This window comes from Cyprinodon variegatus, unplaced genomic scaffold (genome assembly GCF_000732505.1).
Source record: "Cyprinodon variegatus isolate N-32 unplaced genomic scaffold, C_variegatus-1.0 Scaffold175, whole genome shotgun sequence".
In the NCBI taxonomy this organism is placed as follows: Eukaryota; Metazoa; Chordata; class Actinopteri; order Cyprinodontiformes; family Cyprinodontidae; genus Cyprinodon; species Cyprinodon variegatus.
This window is the reverse complement of record NW_015150628.1, coordinates 989,439-1,007,488: the sequence shown is the minus strand read 5'-3', so window position 1 is coordinate 1,007,488 and position 18,050 is coordinate 989,439. Positions and strand designations below refer to the sequence as shown.

At 38.6% G+C, this 18,050-nt stretch overlaps 1 protein-coding gene across 6 annotated transcripts in view; it reads right to left on the bottom strand.

Moving 5' to 3' along the window:
- Positions 1–18,050, bottom strand: part of LOC107087194 (MKL/myocardin-like protein 1) — a 56,963-nt gene that overhangs the window by 28,845 nt on the left and 10,068 nt on the right. For 5 of the 6 annotated variants that reach the window (XM_015378620.1, XM_015378624.1, XM_015378622.1 and 2 more), the window contains one exon: positions 5,338–5,403. In XM_015378620.1, the coding sequence (XP_015234106.1) occupies positions 5,338–5,403 (66 nt within the window). Of the gene's footprint in view, positions 1–5,337; positions 5,404–5,484; positions 5,699–18,050 lie in introns of those variants that run through there. The other variant, XM_015378626.1, reaches the window with a different exon arrangement.

Here is an 18,050-nt window from a genome sequence, read left to right as displayed (position 1 = left end):
CAATTGTCAAAATTTTGGTGTCGATCATTCGATTTCATCCTGGACACTACAGAAAATGGGCTAAAAGTGTTAAAAACCGGAATTATCCTTTAAAGGAAAAACTATTTTTTTGGAGCAATGTAGCTATGCTTGACACAAAGACAGAGTCTTTACATAAGAAGAATAAAAAGTTGATGGATAAGCGTGCCAAATAACTTATGTCGTTTTGTCATAGCCAGTTTCCAGAAAGAGGGCAACCCAGAATTATGGATGAGAACAGAAATAAAACTATCTGCGGTTACACTGCAGCTGATCACTGTTAGACTGTGGCTCTGTCACAACTCATTATAATCCCCACATTTGGTGCTTTCTCAATACCCTGATGATGAAAACCTTAACTGTTTCATTTGTCATTGTGAGGAGAGGCATATTGCATTATGTACATCTAATTTTTGTGCAATCTAATTTATCTAAGCCTTCATTTTACCGCTGCCTGCCAGCCAAGATAAGAGCTAGCAACATCTAGCAAAGAAGTAATCTACGCATTTATGCTGCTGAATGGCAGTGAGTTGAATGTAGAGAAAATCCACATAAATAGTTTACAGGCTGTTAATTCAAGTCAAAACGAGCCAGAGTAATTTAGGTGGAATAGATAATAAAGAAGAGATGAGTCTGTCATGAAAGGATATCAGAAACAGGTGTTGAAAGGCAGTGACTGAAACTCACCATTCACTAAAATGAATAATGGCAATGGGCCTAAATGAGCAGCTGTATGCATTAAAAGAAGTTTTAAATTTATGCAAAACACTTGCAGGGAACAGCAGCGTAATGATAGAGTTTGTAAAATGCTTTGTAATGCAAGAAAGATGTGGTTTCCTACAAATGGAGATAAAAAAAGACGGAAACGCAGCGTTTTTCAGTTTAATGGGGAATGGATAAATCTTTTGAAAAACAGCATGAAAGCAGTTTTTGAATATTCATATCTGTAGTTGCTGCAGGACCTCTACACACCTTGCTTTGATGACTGAAACTACCAACTATCAGCAGACGGTAGAATCATCTTAATCACAATCCCACTCAAACCAGACATAGTTGAATGTAATTCTCACATTGCTGACTGAAAAACAAACCTCGACCTTAAGACAGAGCACCTCCTGACACCTAACATTCAGCTAAGAGGCTTTTTTCCACAGTTAACTACTTAGGAAACAGACTTTTCATGTTTAAAAAAATATGTTAACTGTATTTTTAATAGCAGTATAAATATGATTCATATAATCCAATAATGTAAGAGGTTCATTATGGATTTTCTTTAAAAACCCTACTGGCTCTTTTATTTATAATTGTCCTTCGTGTTAATTAATTCTCTCATATTTCAAGATTCGGGTCTTGTGTCTGCTTCTGCATATGGGTTAGTAGGAACTCTATGACAGTCACAGACAACTGCAAACATGGTGGCAATGAAGGGAATCTCAGTTATGTGCATTCTCATGTTCAGTCTAGAAGAGAACACGCCGCAGTAAACAGAGGTGGTCTGAAGGGGGATCACATCAAAACCGACACTTAGATGAATACGTTCTTTTATTGCTGTTATTGATTTGTCTTTGTTTATCTGATGTATGTGAGCAAAACTACATGATTAGAGCTGGTTCAATTCAGTTTGTTGTGATTACATATGTCTGAAGAAGTTCAGGTTATAAGAGGAAAAATTAAAGAAGAATTAGTCAAAGTAGGAAGCCTTAATGAGCTCTTTCTGCAAAGGTTTAACATTGATTTTCCTCATTTTTTGGCTGTGGCAGCCTTTTTGATAAATATTTTTTATTAACAATATTCAGACCCCATGTGGGTAAAAGAGGTATTGCTTTAATATTGAGGGTCAACACTTAGCAGCAATGTAGGGAATGTTTATTTAAAAAGTGTATAGTTATATTTGCAAGTTACTTCTACAAAAAAGCAACAAAATTTGTAACTTTATTACTACACATCCAAAGTTACTTGTTACTAGCCAAAGCAACTAAGTAGTAATTGTGATCTAAATGTAAAAAAAAATAATAACTTTGATCTAAATGTCAAAGAAAATCAGTTTCCTGTTACCAAAACTTTAAATACAACTTAAGGTTTGAATATGCAATATAAAGTGTTGCTATTAGTCAAGGTCAAAAGCTACATATCTGAAAATAATCTGGTGTGTAAGGTTGTGTGAATGTCAATAGAATTATGCATATTGTTTGTATATATTGTTTGTAATAGAATAACTGTAAGATGTTTTAGAACTTTATAATTTTGCAAGTTAAGTGCCATTCATTTGTTTCAAAAAAATTAACAGAAATAAAATAAACTTTCTACATGAATTAAAATGGTTAAACTATTCAGATAATATTCACATTAGAACTGTAAAATCCCTGTATTTCTGTGTGAAACAATAAACATAAAGTATGCAAGGGAAATCAGTATAACACCGAGACAGTTGAGGACATCTGTTGATCAAGGCAGCAGCTGTCAGTTAGTGTTGAGATGATGTGAGGAGCTTCCCTAGATTAGAGCCGCTTCTAACCAATACAGATAAAAGTCTAAAAATCACAGGAACATTTACCCTTTAACTTCCCTAAGCACTTTATTATAGCATATTTATTAAAGAATGCTTTCATTGAATCAACATCAAGGCACAATCATCTCCCCTCAGTATATGTTCAAAGCATGCTTGACATTACAGTAACATTACAGATACTCAGCCAGTCAGCACTAGGTATGCCTCTATCTCAACTGTCCTAAACCAATCGGCATCACATACGTGTAACTCAGCTCCCTTCTTGTCTCTACCTGCCCAAAAAAAAAACTTTCTCTGCAGCAGACTGTCTCTTTGATAGATCAAATTGTAGCACACTTGAAAAATTAGCAAGAAATAAGTAAACATTTCTTAAATTAGGTGTATTTAGCCTTAATTTGAATAGGTAAATGAGATAATTTGCCAATGGAATAAGTGTTTTTACTCTTAAAATAAGATAATTAGATGATATGTACTTGAAATAAGACAATGCAATTGTGTTTTCTTAATTTAAATCTAAATTGTCTTGTTCAATTGGCCAGATGTCTCTTTTATCTCCTCAATTCAAGAAGAAATGCACTTATTTTAAGAAAAAATGACTTATCTAGTTTTAGATTTTTTTTCAGTGCAACAAGCTGCATTTGATTGCAAGTAACCAAACAGCGTGATCAATATGCAAACTTGTATTAGTTAGCGTACTTTTCAATGAAGAACAAACACAGTTACTAAAACCATTATTAAATGCAGGAACCAGTGATTGTATTATATATCAGCCATATGGACCGTTGCCCACTGCGAAAAATGGAAGGGGGCACAGGAGGACCATAGAGAAATCACTCAGTTATACCCTTAAAATATCAACCTAACAGTCATGATTTTGGACTGTAGGAGGAAGCCAGAATACAAGGAGAGAACCCAAGCCACACAGTGAGAGCTCAACTCCACGCAGAAAGACTCCAACTTGGGTTCAAGCCTAAAACCTTATTGCTGATGAAACCATACAGAGAATCCTTAATATAAAAGTGGGACTATTTTTGCCCTTTCTTTAAAGGATTTTTAAGATCAACAACTTAAAGCTACCATATGCTCTTGCGCACAAGCTTCCACAAACATCTCCATGATAGTATGCATGGAACAAAGTATGCAGTGGTTTACTATGCTGCTCGGCAGTGAAGTGCTTCTCACCAGGAATTAATATTCCTACCAAACTGTTTCAAAAGTGACACAGAGCTGACTAGCCTACCCTTGCGATAGCATATACACCCATATACACACACTGCTCAGAGCAGTAGATCGCAAGAACCCTTAACGTCTCAGCAACTGTATACATTATACATTGTTTTTGTAAGCCTAGAAGGCAAACAAGCCCGATGATACCATAGTGTTAGGAATCCAGTTTGTGTGGCCTGTTTTTGTGTTTCCGTTTTTCACCACCAGGAGGTGCCCTGTCTTCGCTGTCCCTCACTGCACACCTGCGGCTCGTTGGACCATTATCTGGAGGATTATTTGAGCAGGGGACTGTCACTACCTCGACACCAGAGTGTTTGTCAGTTTTAGGTTCTCTAGCCAAGCTGAGTTTAGCTGAGTCTAACTTGTTTTTTTGTCTTTGCTCCTCGGCAGGAAGCTTTCCCGTGTAACTGGATACCTGGACCTTCTCTCCCCTGGAAGGAAAGACTGAGTCACACTGAGCAGGGGAAAACCTCCACATGTTCCGTTCAAGTACCCAGCGGAAATCCGAGTGACAGTCCGCTCCATTGCTCCTCCGGGTCCTACGCTAGTCTAACCTGTCCGCCCTCCAACGTGTGCTACAATAACCCTGGATTCACCACACAGTCTGGATTCAAGGAATACCAAGGGTCCCCTCAAACGTGAGTTCCAAACCACGCAAAATATTTGAGTTACCAAGATTCCCGCAGAACCTGAACTCACCATTGAACTTCCCTTCTTACTTCCAGTTCCGGGTCACCAGCTCACTCCAGATCCATACCCATTACTCCTGCAATAAACCTGTTAAAACTTTTTACGTGCTCACTGAGTGGTTTCTCTGCATGTGGGTCAGAGTTGTAAAACCAATCATGACACGTAGCAGTGTGGGAAACAAAAGCTTTTTTCATCAGAAGTATAAGAAAAGGTAGACTTGATTATGAAAGCTAAAACGTGCCTGTTGAAACTCTGGGGAGTATAGAATTTGCAAATCCTTGCAAATATTTTAGGACCTTAAGGGATAAAAAAACGATTTAATCCAAGTTAAATTATCTCACGTGAGTCAAATTTTTGGAAAGCATTTATATTCTTTTGTGCATAAGATAGGAAGATCTTTAAAGTTATGTTGGAACTATATTTGAGCTGACAGTTTATGAGTAATAACTTGCCTATCAGTGAATCAGCAACAGAAACTAAATTGTGAGTTTTTTTTTTTTAAAGATAAAAATCTCATAATAGATATTTCCATATGGTTTAGAGCATTTGGTAGGCCTATACTTTTGCAAGTGTAACACAACATAGAGTAGTTTTTATTACAATAGTCTAAAACTGAAAAGAACATAATCAAAGATGAGGAGGACAAAGACAAAGAACAGCATCCTAACTGCAAGTTTTGGAAGTTATGGAGTAGGTTGTGTGAAAGCTATATATACAAAGTCTTTTTCACATAAATTTGAGTAGTTTGAAAAAGATTTAATTGCAGGCTTAAGAGAGTCATGTATTGCTTGTAAAGATGGTGTCATCTGCATAAAGAGCATCACATTTGTGTCTAGAACTTGTCCCAACATTATTTATATAAAAAGAATAGAATGGTTCCAAGATTTACTTACGAGGCATGATCCCACAGCTCATTAATGCTTCTTTGGTTCTTCTTTGTTGCAGCTTCAGCTGAAGAACTAAACGACAAAAGAAACATATAAACATCAGTACCAGTATATTTAAATATATCATTAAAATAGTAATTTATCAGTCCTGACCTGGTTTTATAAATTCAAAAAACTTAAAATTGGCATCATTACTTCTAAAGGTAAAATTAAAGAGAAATATTCAAATGTCAATAGTGTTTGAAAGGAATAAAATCTAGGTTGCTCTGTAAAGAGGACTTTATCTACTCTGCAGTTGTTGCAGTTGTGGTCCTCTTTGACAAAAGCCGAAATGATTGTGTCACACGATACAAAGGGAAGTTGAACACAGAAGCTTACATTTGAGCTGTTTCCTGTTTCGATCTTTATACACTAAAACACATCGATGCAATAAATGGCAACACTTGATGTTCACTGAAGGTGTGTGGAAATACTGAATAAAGGCATTTTCTTTAAGGACTTTGAATTTAGTCTGTGAAAGACTCATAAACTTGTTTGATTCTGATCAAGCATCACACTTTTTCCGAGGTCAGCAGATCTAGCCTCCAAGATAAAGTGAAATTTTAAAGGAGCAGGAAATGCCTCTCAGCAGATCAACTGTTTGATCTCAAAAACTCTACACAGAGGTGTAACAACATGATGTGCTTAGAAACCTTTTTACTACTGAAGTCTTCACCACAAACCCTCACCATCTGTGGTTCAGGTATCAGCACATAACTGTAACTGAACAGCGGCAGGAGCTGTTAATCTGATCGCTTTCTTTTCTAAGCATGAACCTTACTATACATACAAGACACTATATTTACATGCATATATTTATATAGATATAATTATCTGTATAGCCAGAAAGCTGAAATGACAAATCTATTAAGTTACAGTTATTTATTGCTTCACTGATTGCAGTTAGTTTTCTTTGACATTCAGACTCTTGCTTTAGGCCTTAAAAAGGGATCAAACTGGTTAAACTTTAAACACGCTTTATAAATGCTGTCATCTCACTTCCCTTTTATTTTATAAGAAATCTACAGAACTGTGAAAGAGCATCTTCCTCCAACAAGTTTTTTAACTTCTTTTTTGTCACGCGTAAAAGTTTCAGACCATCAAACTGATATTGATATGATAAAAAAAAAAATAACCAGAGCAAAAAAAAAAGAAGAAAAACCTTTTCAAACCCATTTTAAAATCATCAATCCAACGTAACCAACAACATTTTTTGAAGAATCGAGCTCCGTTTAGCAAGCTATTCGATACCCTGAAGTCAACAAAAAGGCCTTGAAAAGCAACATATCAAGCAATGTTGTAAAGAAATAATACAAAAAAAAAAATAAGAGAAGAAAAATTATCCAACTGAGTAAAGGCTGTTTAGTCCTTTAACCATTTGGGAGTTGGTAAAGGGCTAAAAAGGCAATTCTAAAGTTTAGAATTTCAACAACCCACATTGATGGAGGACATTTTTCAAAAGGAAACCACAAATTCTGCCCCATGAACACAGTTTGACCGTGTTCTGAGCAGCACTGATACCCCATGGAAGTAAATACTGTGACCACTGCTCAATTTGCTTAAACTCAAATTTTATTGGGTTATGAGCAGGATCCAAAGTATTCCTGAAAATTTCAACATGTTGAAAGTGGCCTAGTCTGGAATTTAATTCTAATTGTGTACCGCAACTTTAAGCAGGCATTCATCCTTGAAAAGCTTTCCTGTGGCCTATTTAAAACAATTCCACTTTCATGATTGATGTCAGTGAAGGAATAGAACAATGAAGTTCCCGGCTCTTATATCTAACCCACTGTTCCTGTTTTGGGTATGATGGCCCAGCAGACATTCATACTTTAAGCAAACTTCTCCAGGATTTTGCTTCAACTGCTTAGACCTGCAGCTGTAAAGTAACAGGGCACGGTTCTGTTGCATGTACCTTTTGTTACTCGGTTCAGATCCATGGAAGAATTGTTTCTCAGATAGCGGGCACAAAAGAGGAAACATGTTTCAGCATTAACAGAATGTATTCCAGTCAGGTTTATCAGTTGCGGCCTTTCAGGGGAGAACCCACTGAAATGCAGAGAGCTTCTGCCATCTTTTCCATTTTATCTAAAAGTCATCCAGTAAGTGTCTCATCCAAAAGCCCACAGTCAGCATCTAGGCCTTCTCACAGCCTACAGCATGACCATATAAGGTCATGCTGGAGTCTCTTTGACCACCATATGTCTGCATAAGAATGTCCATTTTGGCTGACCCACACAGAATAGTGAACAGATGAGAAAAGAAATTAATCTTCAACAGTTCCATGATCCACAGTACTGAACTGGTTAAAACCAACTCAATCCACTCCAGAAATCAGAATCTGGCATGGTCAAAAGCGATCCAGAAGTTTGGTGTGAAAGCATTGACGTAAAAAAGACGTATCATTGCAAACCAGCCCTAAAATGGGATGGCAACCTCTTTTACGGTGTAAGCAGTTCCCCGCCGATAACTGCTGGATTAATGCACCAGTCCCTTTACAAACCCTAAAGAACAAGGTGATATAGACAATTAATTGTTAAATGGATAGTGCCAAACATTTGATAGCAGTTTTTGCTGCCAAAGACCACAACCAGAGATTTAGAAAGAAAGTTCCATTGTTTTTAAAAGGTACAGGTTGGTCTAGATATAGTTTTTTGTCTCGATAGTTGAGATATCTTTTAAATTCCCCTTTATTCAGGCATTTTTGTTTTGTATTAAGGTTTGTTAAAGTTTTTAACTATTCTTATGAGAAAATACAGAATGCTACTATAAAAGGGTTTTTTGCATATAACATGATTGAAATCTGATATTGTCCTCACTTTCCAAGCAATAATTTGTATTCAATCTGGGAAAGCTTATCATGCAGACCCTTTAATTAGACACAGTTTTTTGTCTGAAACAAGTTTATTTCATTCATGCGACATAAAGACTCACTGTGGGCTAATTCTCATGGGACCAATCAATGCCTGGAAGCCATTGAAGTGGCATCAACCAGTCTAAAGTATGACTCTATGAGCAATGCAGAGGTATTAGAATTTATTTTGCCCTGGTATCAAAAATGTGAAAACAGTCAATCCTTACTTCACCTTGATGCGTCAGCAATTCAGATAACTACAAGCTACTTGTTTATTGCTACACTTAAAAGGTCACGTTATGTTCCTTCAGCAAAACAAGTTAGAAAATATATTTTTGTCTTGCATTTAATGCATTCAAACATTTTCAAAATACCTTCTCTAACAGGCTGTGCAAGGAATTTAATGAAACTCAAACTGTTATAACATCAGACAAGTCATTTTTAAATGTAGCTTTTGCTATGTTTTATTGGTGCTCTGAAGACATCCTCTTAGAGTCTGTTAAACAGTGTTGTAAAAAAAATAAAAATAAAAATTCATCCTCTGATTTCTGAGATTAAGGTCTGCCGGGAAAGCTCTGTGTAACCGCCTCGGCAGCGACAGGGATTGAGCTGGCTCCTGCAGGCAAATATGAGCACAATAACACAAGCACCACCACACTACCTCCATTTCAAGCACTTCCAAGTACACACATGAAAAATCATGGTTACAATCATTACACATGTGTGCTATGAAGGAAAACCTTTCCTCTTATATGACAGTTGTTTGGATGAGACATGACTTGTGCTTAGAGATGACAGGAAAGTTATGCAATGTGCTGATACTGAATCTATTTCAAGAACGTGCACTCATCGCTCAAATGTCACTATGCAGCACCAAGCGGGGTTCCTCTTACCGGTAACAGTTACTGCAGTTTATGTTCAACAACATACTGATAGTGTTGCAAATTTTTATTGCTATGATTATATAATAATGAATCATATTTATTTTTGTTATGATCAGAGGCAGGAAGGACCAGCATAGACTTGAGGCCATTTTAGAGGCAGAAACTAAGTTAGAAAAAGGAAAACATTACACAAATACATGTGTCATATTTACAGTTTAAATTTCTTTTTGAAGATATCTTTCTACCCTCCATTTTTGCCTCTTTTTCACTAAATACTTTAAGCACAGTTACATCGAATGGAGAACATCCATGGAAATCTTTTCCAGCCCTGCCACAGACTGAACTTTGATTTGATCAAGTCATTTTGTAGCTTTGTTTGTATGCTTTAGGTCCTGCTTCAACATAACACTCTGCATATAACAGCTTAAGGAGAAGTATCACCACAGCATGATGCTGCTGCCAGCATGTTGTAATTTTACATTTTATTTCAGTTCCTTTCTTATCTGTCAAGATCTTCTTTCTTATGAATACCGTGTCCCCTACATGGTATTTAGCATCTTGAACACAAGACCTTTAAGACATGGTGCATTTATATATAATATGAAAAAAAAAAGTCAGTACAGTGACGAATAAAAGTGCTTAACATTCATTAATAATCTAAAGGATTATAAAAGGATAATAGGATAATAAATGTGAACATATTCTGTCGGCAGGTTTCAGGATTTTACGTCAATTTATGCGTCAATAAACTGTTTCAGAGGAGTGATCACAGCCCTGTGTCATCAGCGATGTGTCTGTCTCACGGTCAGCTCCCAGGTTTGAATAATACTTTGTAATAAATACACCTTGCAGCTATATTTGCTGTTATCAGTGGGAATAAAGTAGTTTTAATATGTTTTTAAGTAAGAAAATCCACCTGAAAACTTAATAATTGCAGTCAGTTCATCCAGATTATCATCCTGCCTACTATTTCTGTCGGAGGCGCTCAGACCCCCACAGCGGTGCACCGACAATAGGAATGTCTCACGGCCAGCTCCCAGGTTTGATTAATACTTTGTAATAAATACATGAATAAAGCACAATCATACTCAGTTTTGCTCCCGCTCTATTTTTAAATACAGGACATGTACCTGTATATAAAAAACGCGCCTTTTAGTACGGTGCGCCTTATGGTCGTGAAAATACGGTAGATGGATGGTTTTTATTCAGTTGGAGAAAATTATGGCACATATTAATCTGTTATAAGCATCTAGCCAACACTCTGTTGGCTCCATAGTCACCTAGTGGCAATGTGATGTAAAGCTGTGTGTCGTATGCATAGTTATGGTAACTGATCTTGTTTTTTTCTATTATCTAAGCTAAGGGGAGCATGTATTGAACACAAGGGGCCCCAGAATGGAGCCTTGAGGAACCCTACATGTGATTTTTCTGGTCTCCGTTTTAAAGACTTATAAAAGTCCCTGTCCTTATAGTAGGATTCAAACTAGTCAAGAACTGTAACAGAATGGCCGACCCAGTTTTCCAGAGGGTCTAATAACCTATTGATCAACAGTGTCAAATGCTGCAATGAGGTCCAATAAATCCAGCACTGTTGTTGTTCCAGAGTCTGAATTAATAGGGATGTCACTGAACACCTTAATAAGGGCAGGAATTGCAGAATGGGTGAACTAAACACAAACCTCTCTGTGCTACACTGCAGCATTTCTAGGTTTGCGGTGCTGTTGAATGTCAGATGTTTATGCACCAAAATTGTTGGAATGGTTTTAAAAAACATGTTTTGATTATAGCTGGAACAATGATCCTATCCCACCTCTCGGAAATTACTCAAAGCTTTTCGGAATGCGAGACATATGCAATTAGTCATAATGTTAATAAATCATAGCATATTATAACAAATTTAAACAGATTTCCTTTAGAGATATTTTTTACGTAGTTTAACAATTAGAATTTACAATTCATGCATTTATATTTTTCTTTATAAAACAACATGATCTGTCTTCTGCCTTGTAGATTTTATAATTTCTCCTTAAATGTGTCTTACTATAGAACTCTAAGCTCTTAGTGTACTTGAAGTTCTTCCCCTTGGGGTTTGACTATCCTCTGCTCAATTTTCTCCTTGTGTCAGTACTGTAGCAGCTACAATCCTAATCCCTCTGGACAGCAGGATGAACAGAAGGAAAGGGCAATTCTGGAAGCTTCCAGCGTACACAGGACTATATATAGGGATAAAAGAGATTTCCCATTTTAGTATCAACATGTTCTTATTTTAAGGTCTAGGAAAAAAATTATCTCTTTGAGTTAAAAATGTGATTTGTGGAGCGGATTTTAAGGATTTCACAAAAGTATTTGCAACCGTTGGCTCTGTATTTTTTCTCTTTACAATCGAAAACTGCTGTCAGGATTTTATGTGCTTTTAGGTGTTAAGCTCTTTGTAAGAGAATGTTTAAGAAAAACAACTATAAAAAGTGTTTTTTTTTGCATTTCCATTCAATCTCACTCCAATCCCATCTTCCACTGTGACAAATTAAATCAACCATTGTCATTTGAAGCCAACTATTTCTAAAAGTCCACTTGTTTGATTATTTAATTTCAGTATAACAACAAAGGAACCAGGCCAGAAAATCAGGAAGACAGTTGTAGAAAAGTTAAAATAAGGGTTGGGTTGCAATTCAATTGAGAGCATTTATGTGTTTGCCTTCATCAATATGCACACCAAATCAACAAACACCAAACCAAGTAGTGACGGGGGGGGGGGGCTCTTTTATAAAAGTCCGTTTTGGTTCCCTGTGCTTTTTACTGTCCAAAAACAATGTGATGCTACAATACACAGGCAATAGGACCAAGTGGAAAAACATAACTCAAGCTGAAGCCCGCCTCCCTGAGTTTAGACTGACCACAAGCTCCTGATTGGAGCGGTCTGTCACCGCTGTCACTCCTGAGAAGCTCAATTTACAAATATTTAATGTGTCATTGAATTGCTCTGTGATTTGATGGTCACAGTGCTGCTGAAGTCCTAAAAGCTACCATAATGCTTTCTGGTACATTCTGTTAACATAAATGGTCAAGGAGTTACCATAGGCCTGCAAAAGACAACAGTTGGTGAGGGAGTCTGTTACTGTAAATTAGGCATTTTTTATTCTCACGTAATCTAAAAGGGTTGTAATCATAGGCGCAACTTTTTGAGAGCATTTCCCCCCCCATTTCCGCTCATTTACCTAAGCCAAAAGTAACAGATGTTGGGTGCAGCAGCTATCTGTGTTCAGAGCATTTTGAGTCTGTGTTTTTATTTTTCTTCTCTCCCACTGCTACCATGTCCCGCCTCTCGGTGTAACATCATCGGACCTGTCTTTTTGAGACATCTGATTTGCAAAGTAGCTATGTGGTTGGAGGAGAGACACACAGCAGCACTCAGTGAATATTAACCGACAACTACTTTGATGTTTAAGTCGAAGAAAGGAGATGGGTTGGTTAAACAAAATTTGGATCATACCACTTAAAATAGCTTTTTCAGCTAAAAATGGCAACAAATAGTAAGTTTATACGAGTTAGTATTAAAAGGCAAATAAAAAGCTTGAGAAAACATAGTTTGTTCTTCTTTACTAGTTCAAAAAAGCTTGGTTTCTCAGAGGACCATGACTCCCAGTTACAGGTTAAAATTAATATGTTTTCTTATTGTGCAGAAAGAATCAGACTGTAGAGCTTCTACATAACTTGAAATGTTGTTTCTGGCATCATTATATTAGTAAACAGGTTCATAAAACTTTTTTAAACAGAGCACAGAGAGAAGAAGGGAGAGCTGCAGATTTAAAGGTGAAACAGATTTACTGGGATATGCAACACGTAATGAAATATATCTCCAAGTTTATCAGAAAAAAATATGCAATGCAATATTTAAAATGCAGCATATCCATATTTTTCTGGATGGATAGAATTTAAATTTTACTTCTAGGGATGCATGATATATCGATTTTGGCATCGGAATCTGTTTTTCATTATTTCTTCATACATTAATGTTTTTGGGCCCTATATATGTAATGCAGTAAAAGACATCCCTCTAACTATCTATAAATATAAATATCAGTGTATTATAGTTATCTTGTGTTCTCAACAATAGGAAAACATTCAATAAATATATTTTTGAGCAAATATTTGGAAAATACAAACATCTAATGAAAGCGTTCGGGTTGAGTAACTGTAGGTCCATCAGCCACCACCCAGGTGTCCCCACCATTTTTCATCACAAAGTTACACCCTTGGTTGTAATATCAGGTGTATTAATTTACATTATCTTTTAATTGGTGTCATGTGCGTGAGTGTGTTTGTGTGTTTGGTCATTAGACCCGCAGCTAGGGTGTCTAAAAAAGAAAGAGAGACTTATTTAAAAGTCAAAGTGTAAGTTACATTCAAAGAACTGTGTAACACACCTCCTAAAACACCTTCATGGGCTCCATATAGCAGCATATCCATTTGAAGATACTCCACTGAGTTATAATGCTTTCAATAAGTTGACTTTAGTAAATAATTTTTTTTTAAGTGCTGATAAAATCCATTTTTTATTGTTATATATTATTATCATCATTGAAAAAAAAATCTATGAATGTGATTTTATATATCCAAGCTCAATATAATAGTAAAAACTATGTCTGTAATGTACATGGATTGTTGCACCCCAAATTATCCAGTTGTTCATGTCATGCATCCATATATTTTGTCAGAAGGACAGCAGAGATGCAAGAGAAAGGGGAAGAAACATACAGAAAAGGTGGAGGAAACAAACACAGAAGAACTACTAGAAAACAGGCTTAACTTATATATAGTAGTTATATATAAGATACTTGTGTTAACCCCCTCACTTCTAAAATCAAAATTTCGTCCATGGGTGGAGGATATGCAAATGTAGGCATTTACCATGTGCAGATTGATTTTTCAAATCGGAAACTCTTTTGTAATGATAGAGTTATATGTTTGATTCATGTATGGGTTACAAATATGTTAAATCTTAATAATACCTGCCTCTTATGTTTTAGGGCTCATGATTTCTCAAGCAGTTTATCTAATTAGGACAGTTCTTCTGTTCTGTTCTTCATTACTTACATAAAGATTTGGAAATAAAATAAGAACACAGACCGAGTGGATAGTTCTTAACAGCAAGCTCTTTGTGTATTTTGAATTTCAGTTTTTGTTCTATAAGAATAAATGCAATCCTTTTGTCAGACTGTGTCAGTGCTTAGAGGTATGTGTTTTGTAACTATTGTATTCATGATTTGGAACATCTCTGTTGTTGTTATCTTCTCTATGCTATGCCAAATCTCCACATATTAATGTCATACACCCTGCCTCTGTTCTGTTGTGGTTGGGCTGGCTGGATGCTTGCCACTCTCTGTTTATGGTCATTCTGATAATTAAAGAGAGTAGATACACCAGTCTTTCTCCTAATTGTTCTCATTCATCCCAGCTCTTATCTTGTCTAATAAAACCTGTCTTACAGCCAGTATCTACTATATTGATTAGTTAACACCCAGTGCTTGTGTGCACCCACTGCCTTCCTATATTTCTGTGCCTCCCCTCCCCTTACTGTGTTCTCATCAGCCTTTGTTTCTGGGCATGACTTGAACTTATCTTGAAACCATGGTTCTCGCTCTTCCCTTTGGATCTGTTAGCCCCCCTCTGCCTGTTTTCTCCATGTAAGGCCATGGTCCCTGTATCTCATGGATTACTTTGTCTAACTCAGGGATAACCAAATAAAAATCAGCAGGGTCCGATTAAAGAAAATCAACAACCAGTAAAGGTCGGGAGACATTTTTAATTATAATCTGTTACTTTAAACAGAATGAACACTGAAATAAAATGAGGTGTTTATGCATCCATGTCATACATTGTAGAGAGTACAGAACAACAATCGTATAGTTTGCTATATAGACAATTTACTGAGTCACATATTTTATAATACACCTGAATTGAAATTTTTTTTATGGCTTAATGAGAGAAGTGGGCTTTAGGCTGACCTACAAGGCTTTAAACGTGGGTTTGAATGGGGAAAAAGTCATTCTCAAGAACATATCAACATGCTCATTTTGAGCCTGGATGGATATTTATTTTTGATTATGTTCAGGGTGGAGAATGATGCTTGACAGCAGTTGGTTGAGCGAAAAATACTCAAACTCAGCAGGGTCATCATTGAGCATGCCATTTCACTTTTCTGTCACGAGTCACCATAGTTCTTCCAGCAGTCCACACATTCTTTCAATTTTTCACATTGTCTTCTGCTTCTATCCCACCACTCGGCTTGCAACAGGTTTGCTTGCTGTGTCCAAAAGTAGCTAGCAGTAGCAGCCCTGAATGACAGCTCATTGGCTGATTTGTATCATGTGTAGCCTCCCGGGTGCTCAGGAGGACTTTACTGTACAAACAGAAGAAGCAGCGCAAGTGAAATTAGACACTGCCGTTTGACAACATGTGGTAATTAATAAATGTTTTAAATCAGGTTGGGTCCAGATTAGCCAGCAGTTTTGTCCAGATCCGGACTGCAGTCCACTAATCTGTGACCTCTGCTCTAGCATATTTAGCCTATCATCTATGGCAGTGTGCAGCTCTTGTTTACCACTGTTGGCCTTCCTATTCTCTCTAGATATTTCCTGCCAGTTTGTTTGTTCTGTTTGTATTTAACTTATTTTATTTAATGTTTTTGTTTAATTTTGTCTTTATTGTGGGATGAGAGCCTTATCTTTTGACAGGGAGAGTTATTTGCCGCTGGAGTGCATTTATGCTCTGCAATATTCTTATTTTGGAAGGAAGTTCAGTTCAGAGTAGCAATGTCTTGTGCCAGACCTTCTGACAGGCAGACATAGTTATGAATGGAGGTCAGCGAGATATCCTTCTTTTTGGACAGAAAGAGGGATGGTTGCTAACCTAAGAATATCTCAAAAGGAGAAAGACCAGTAGCAGTGGAGATATAAGAATGTGTTGTGAGATGAAATAATAGTGTGCCTTTCCTCGGCCAAATAGGAGTAATCTTAGAGAAATCTGGAATGTTATGCAGGGAGTTAAAGTAGGGATGACAGAGAGCAGTTGCCTCCTCACTCTAGACAAGGGTGAAATATAGATACATGCCCTTTAAGGCCTTGGACTGCCACCTTATCGTGGTGGAGAGGTTTGAGTGTCCCAATGATCCTGGGAGCTATGCTGTCTGGGGCTTTATGCCCCTGGTAGGGTCACCCAAAGCAGACAGGTCCTAGGTGAGGAACCAGACAAAGCGCAGCCCGAAGACCCCTATGATGAACACAATATTTGGATTCGGCATTCCCTCGCCCGGACGTGGGTCACCGGGGCCCCACTCTGGAGCCAGGCCTGGAGGCGGGGCACGATGGCGAGTGCCTGGTGGCCGGGCTTTTACCCATGGGGCCCGGCCGGGCTCAGCCCGAAGAGGAAACATGGGTCCCCCCTTACATGGGCCCACCACCCGTGAGAGTGGCCATAGGGGTCGGGTGCAATGTGTGTTGGGTGGCGGCCAGGGGAAGGGACCCTGGCGGTCCGATCCTCGGCTGCAGAAGCTGGCTCTTGGGACGTGGAATGTCACCTCGCTGGTGGGGAAAGAGCCAGAGCTAGTGTGTGAGGCTGAGAGGTTCCGGCTAGAAATAGCCGGTCTCACCTCAACGCATGGTTCTGGTTCTGGAACCAGTCTCCTTGAGAGGGGCTGGACATACTTCCACTCTGGAGTTGCCCACGGTGTGAGGCGCCGGCCAGGAGTGGGCATACTTGTTGCCCCCCATCTTGGCACCTGTACGTTGGGGTTTACCCTGGTGAACGAGAGGGTAGCCTCCCTCCGCCTACGGGTGGGGGGACGGGTTCTGACTGTTGTCTGTGCTTATGGGCCAAACAACAGTTCAGATTACCCACCCTTCTTGGAGTCCTTAGAGGGGGTACTGGAGGGTGCCCCTCCTGGGGACTCCCTTGTTCTGCTGGGAGACTTCAAAGCTCACGTGGGCAATGACAGTGAGACCTGGAGGGGCGTGTTTGGGAGGAATGGCCGCCCTGATCTAGCCTTGTGAGACCATCCCGATCTCGCGAGATTTCAAGGTTTCACTCGCAAATCAGTCTGGAGACTTTCCTTTCCGTTCACAAAACAAACGTCCAATCAGCGTTGGCTTTTAGGCGGGTTGAGGTGTGACGCAACGAGAAGCGTGACAGTTCAGTCTAAGGAACATGGCGGCTTCAGCCGATGAAACTAGCGTTAGCATGGCTATCGAGCAAGTTTTATCGGAATTACAGAATATTTCTTCACTGAAAGAAGAGCAAAACACTGCTCTGGAGGCTTTTCTCAGAGGAAAAGATGTTTTTGCTCTTCCCCCGACTGGTTTCGGCAAGAGTAGCCTGGCTTGTGGTTGTGTTTTCGTCGTAGCTCTATTAGTACGTCATATGCTTCGTTGATCTGATTGGTTTATTTGGCCCGTCTATCACCAACATAGGCCAATCAGCTAACCAGTATTTTCGGCCCTTCCCAAAATTACTTCAACAGAAGGTTTCCAGATGGATATGCTGAGCAAATCCATCTGGCGGAGTCAGGTTAGCCCTGATCTGAACTTGAGTGGTGTTCTGTTGTTGGACTTCTGTGCTCGTCATGGATTGTCCCTAACGAACAACATGTTCAAGCATAAAGGTGTTCATATGTGCACTTGGCACCAGGACACCCTAGGTCGCAGTTCGATGATCGACTTTGTCATCGTTTCATCTGACTTGCGGCCGTATGTCTTGGACACTTGGGTGAAGAGAGGTGCGGAGCTTTCCACTGACCACTACCTGGTGGTGAGTTGGCTCCGGTGGTGGGGGAGGATGCCGGTCAGACCTGGCAGGCCCAAACGTGTTGTGAGGGTCTGCTGGGAATCTCCGGCAGAACTTCGAACACATCCCGGGGGAGGTGGGGGACATTGAGTCAGAGTGGACCA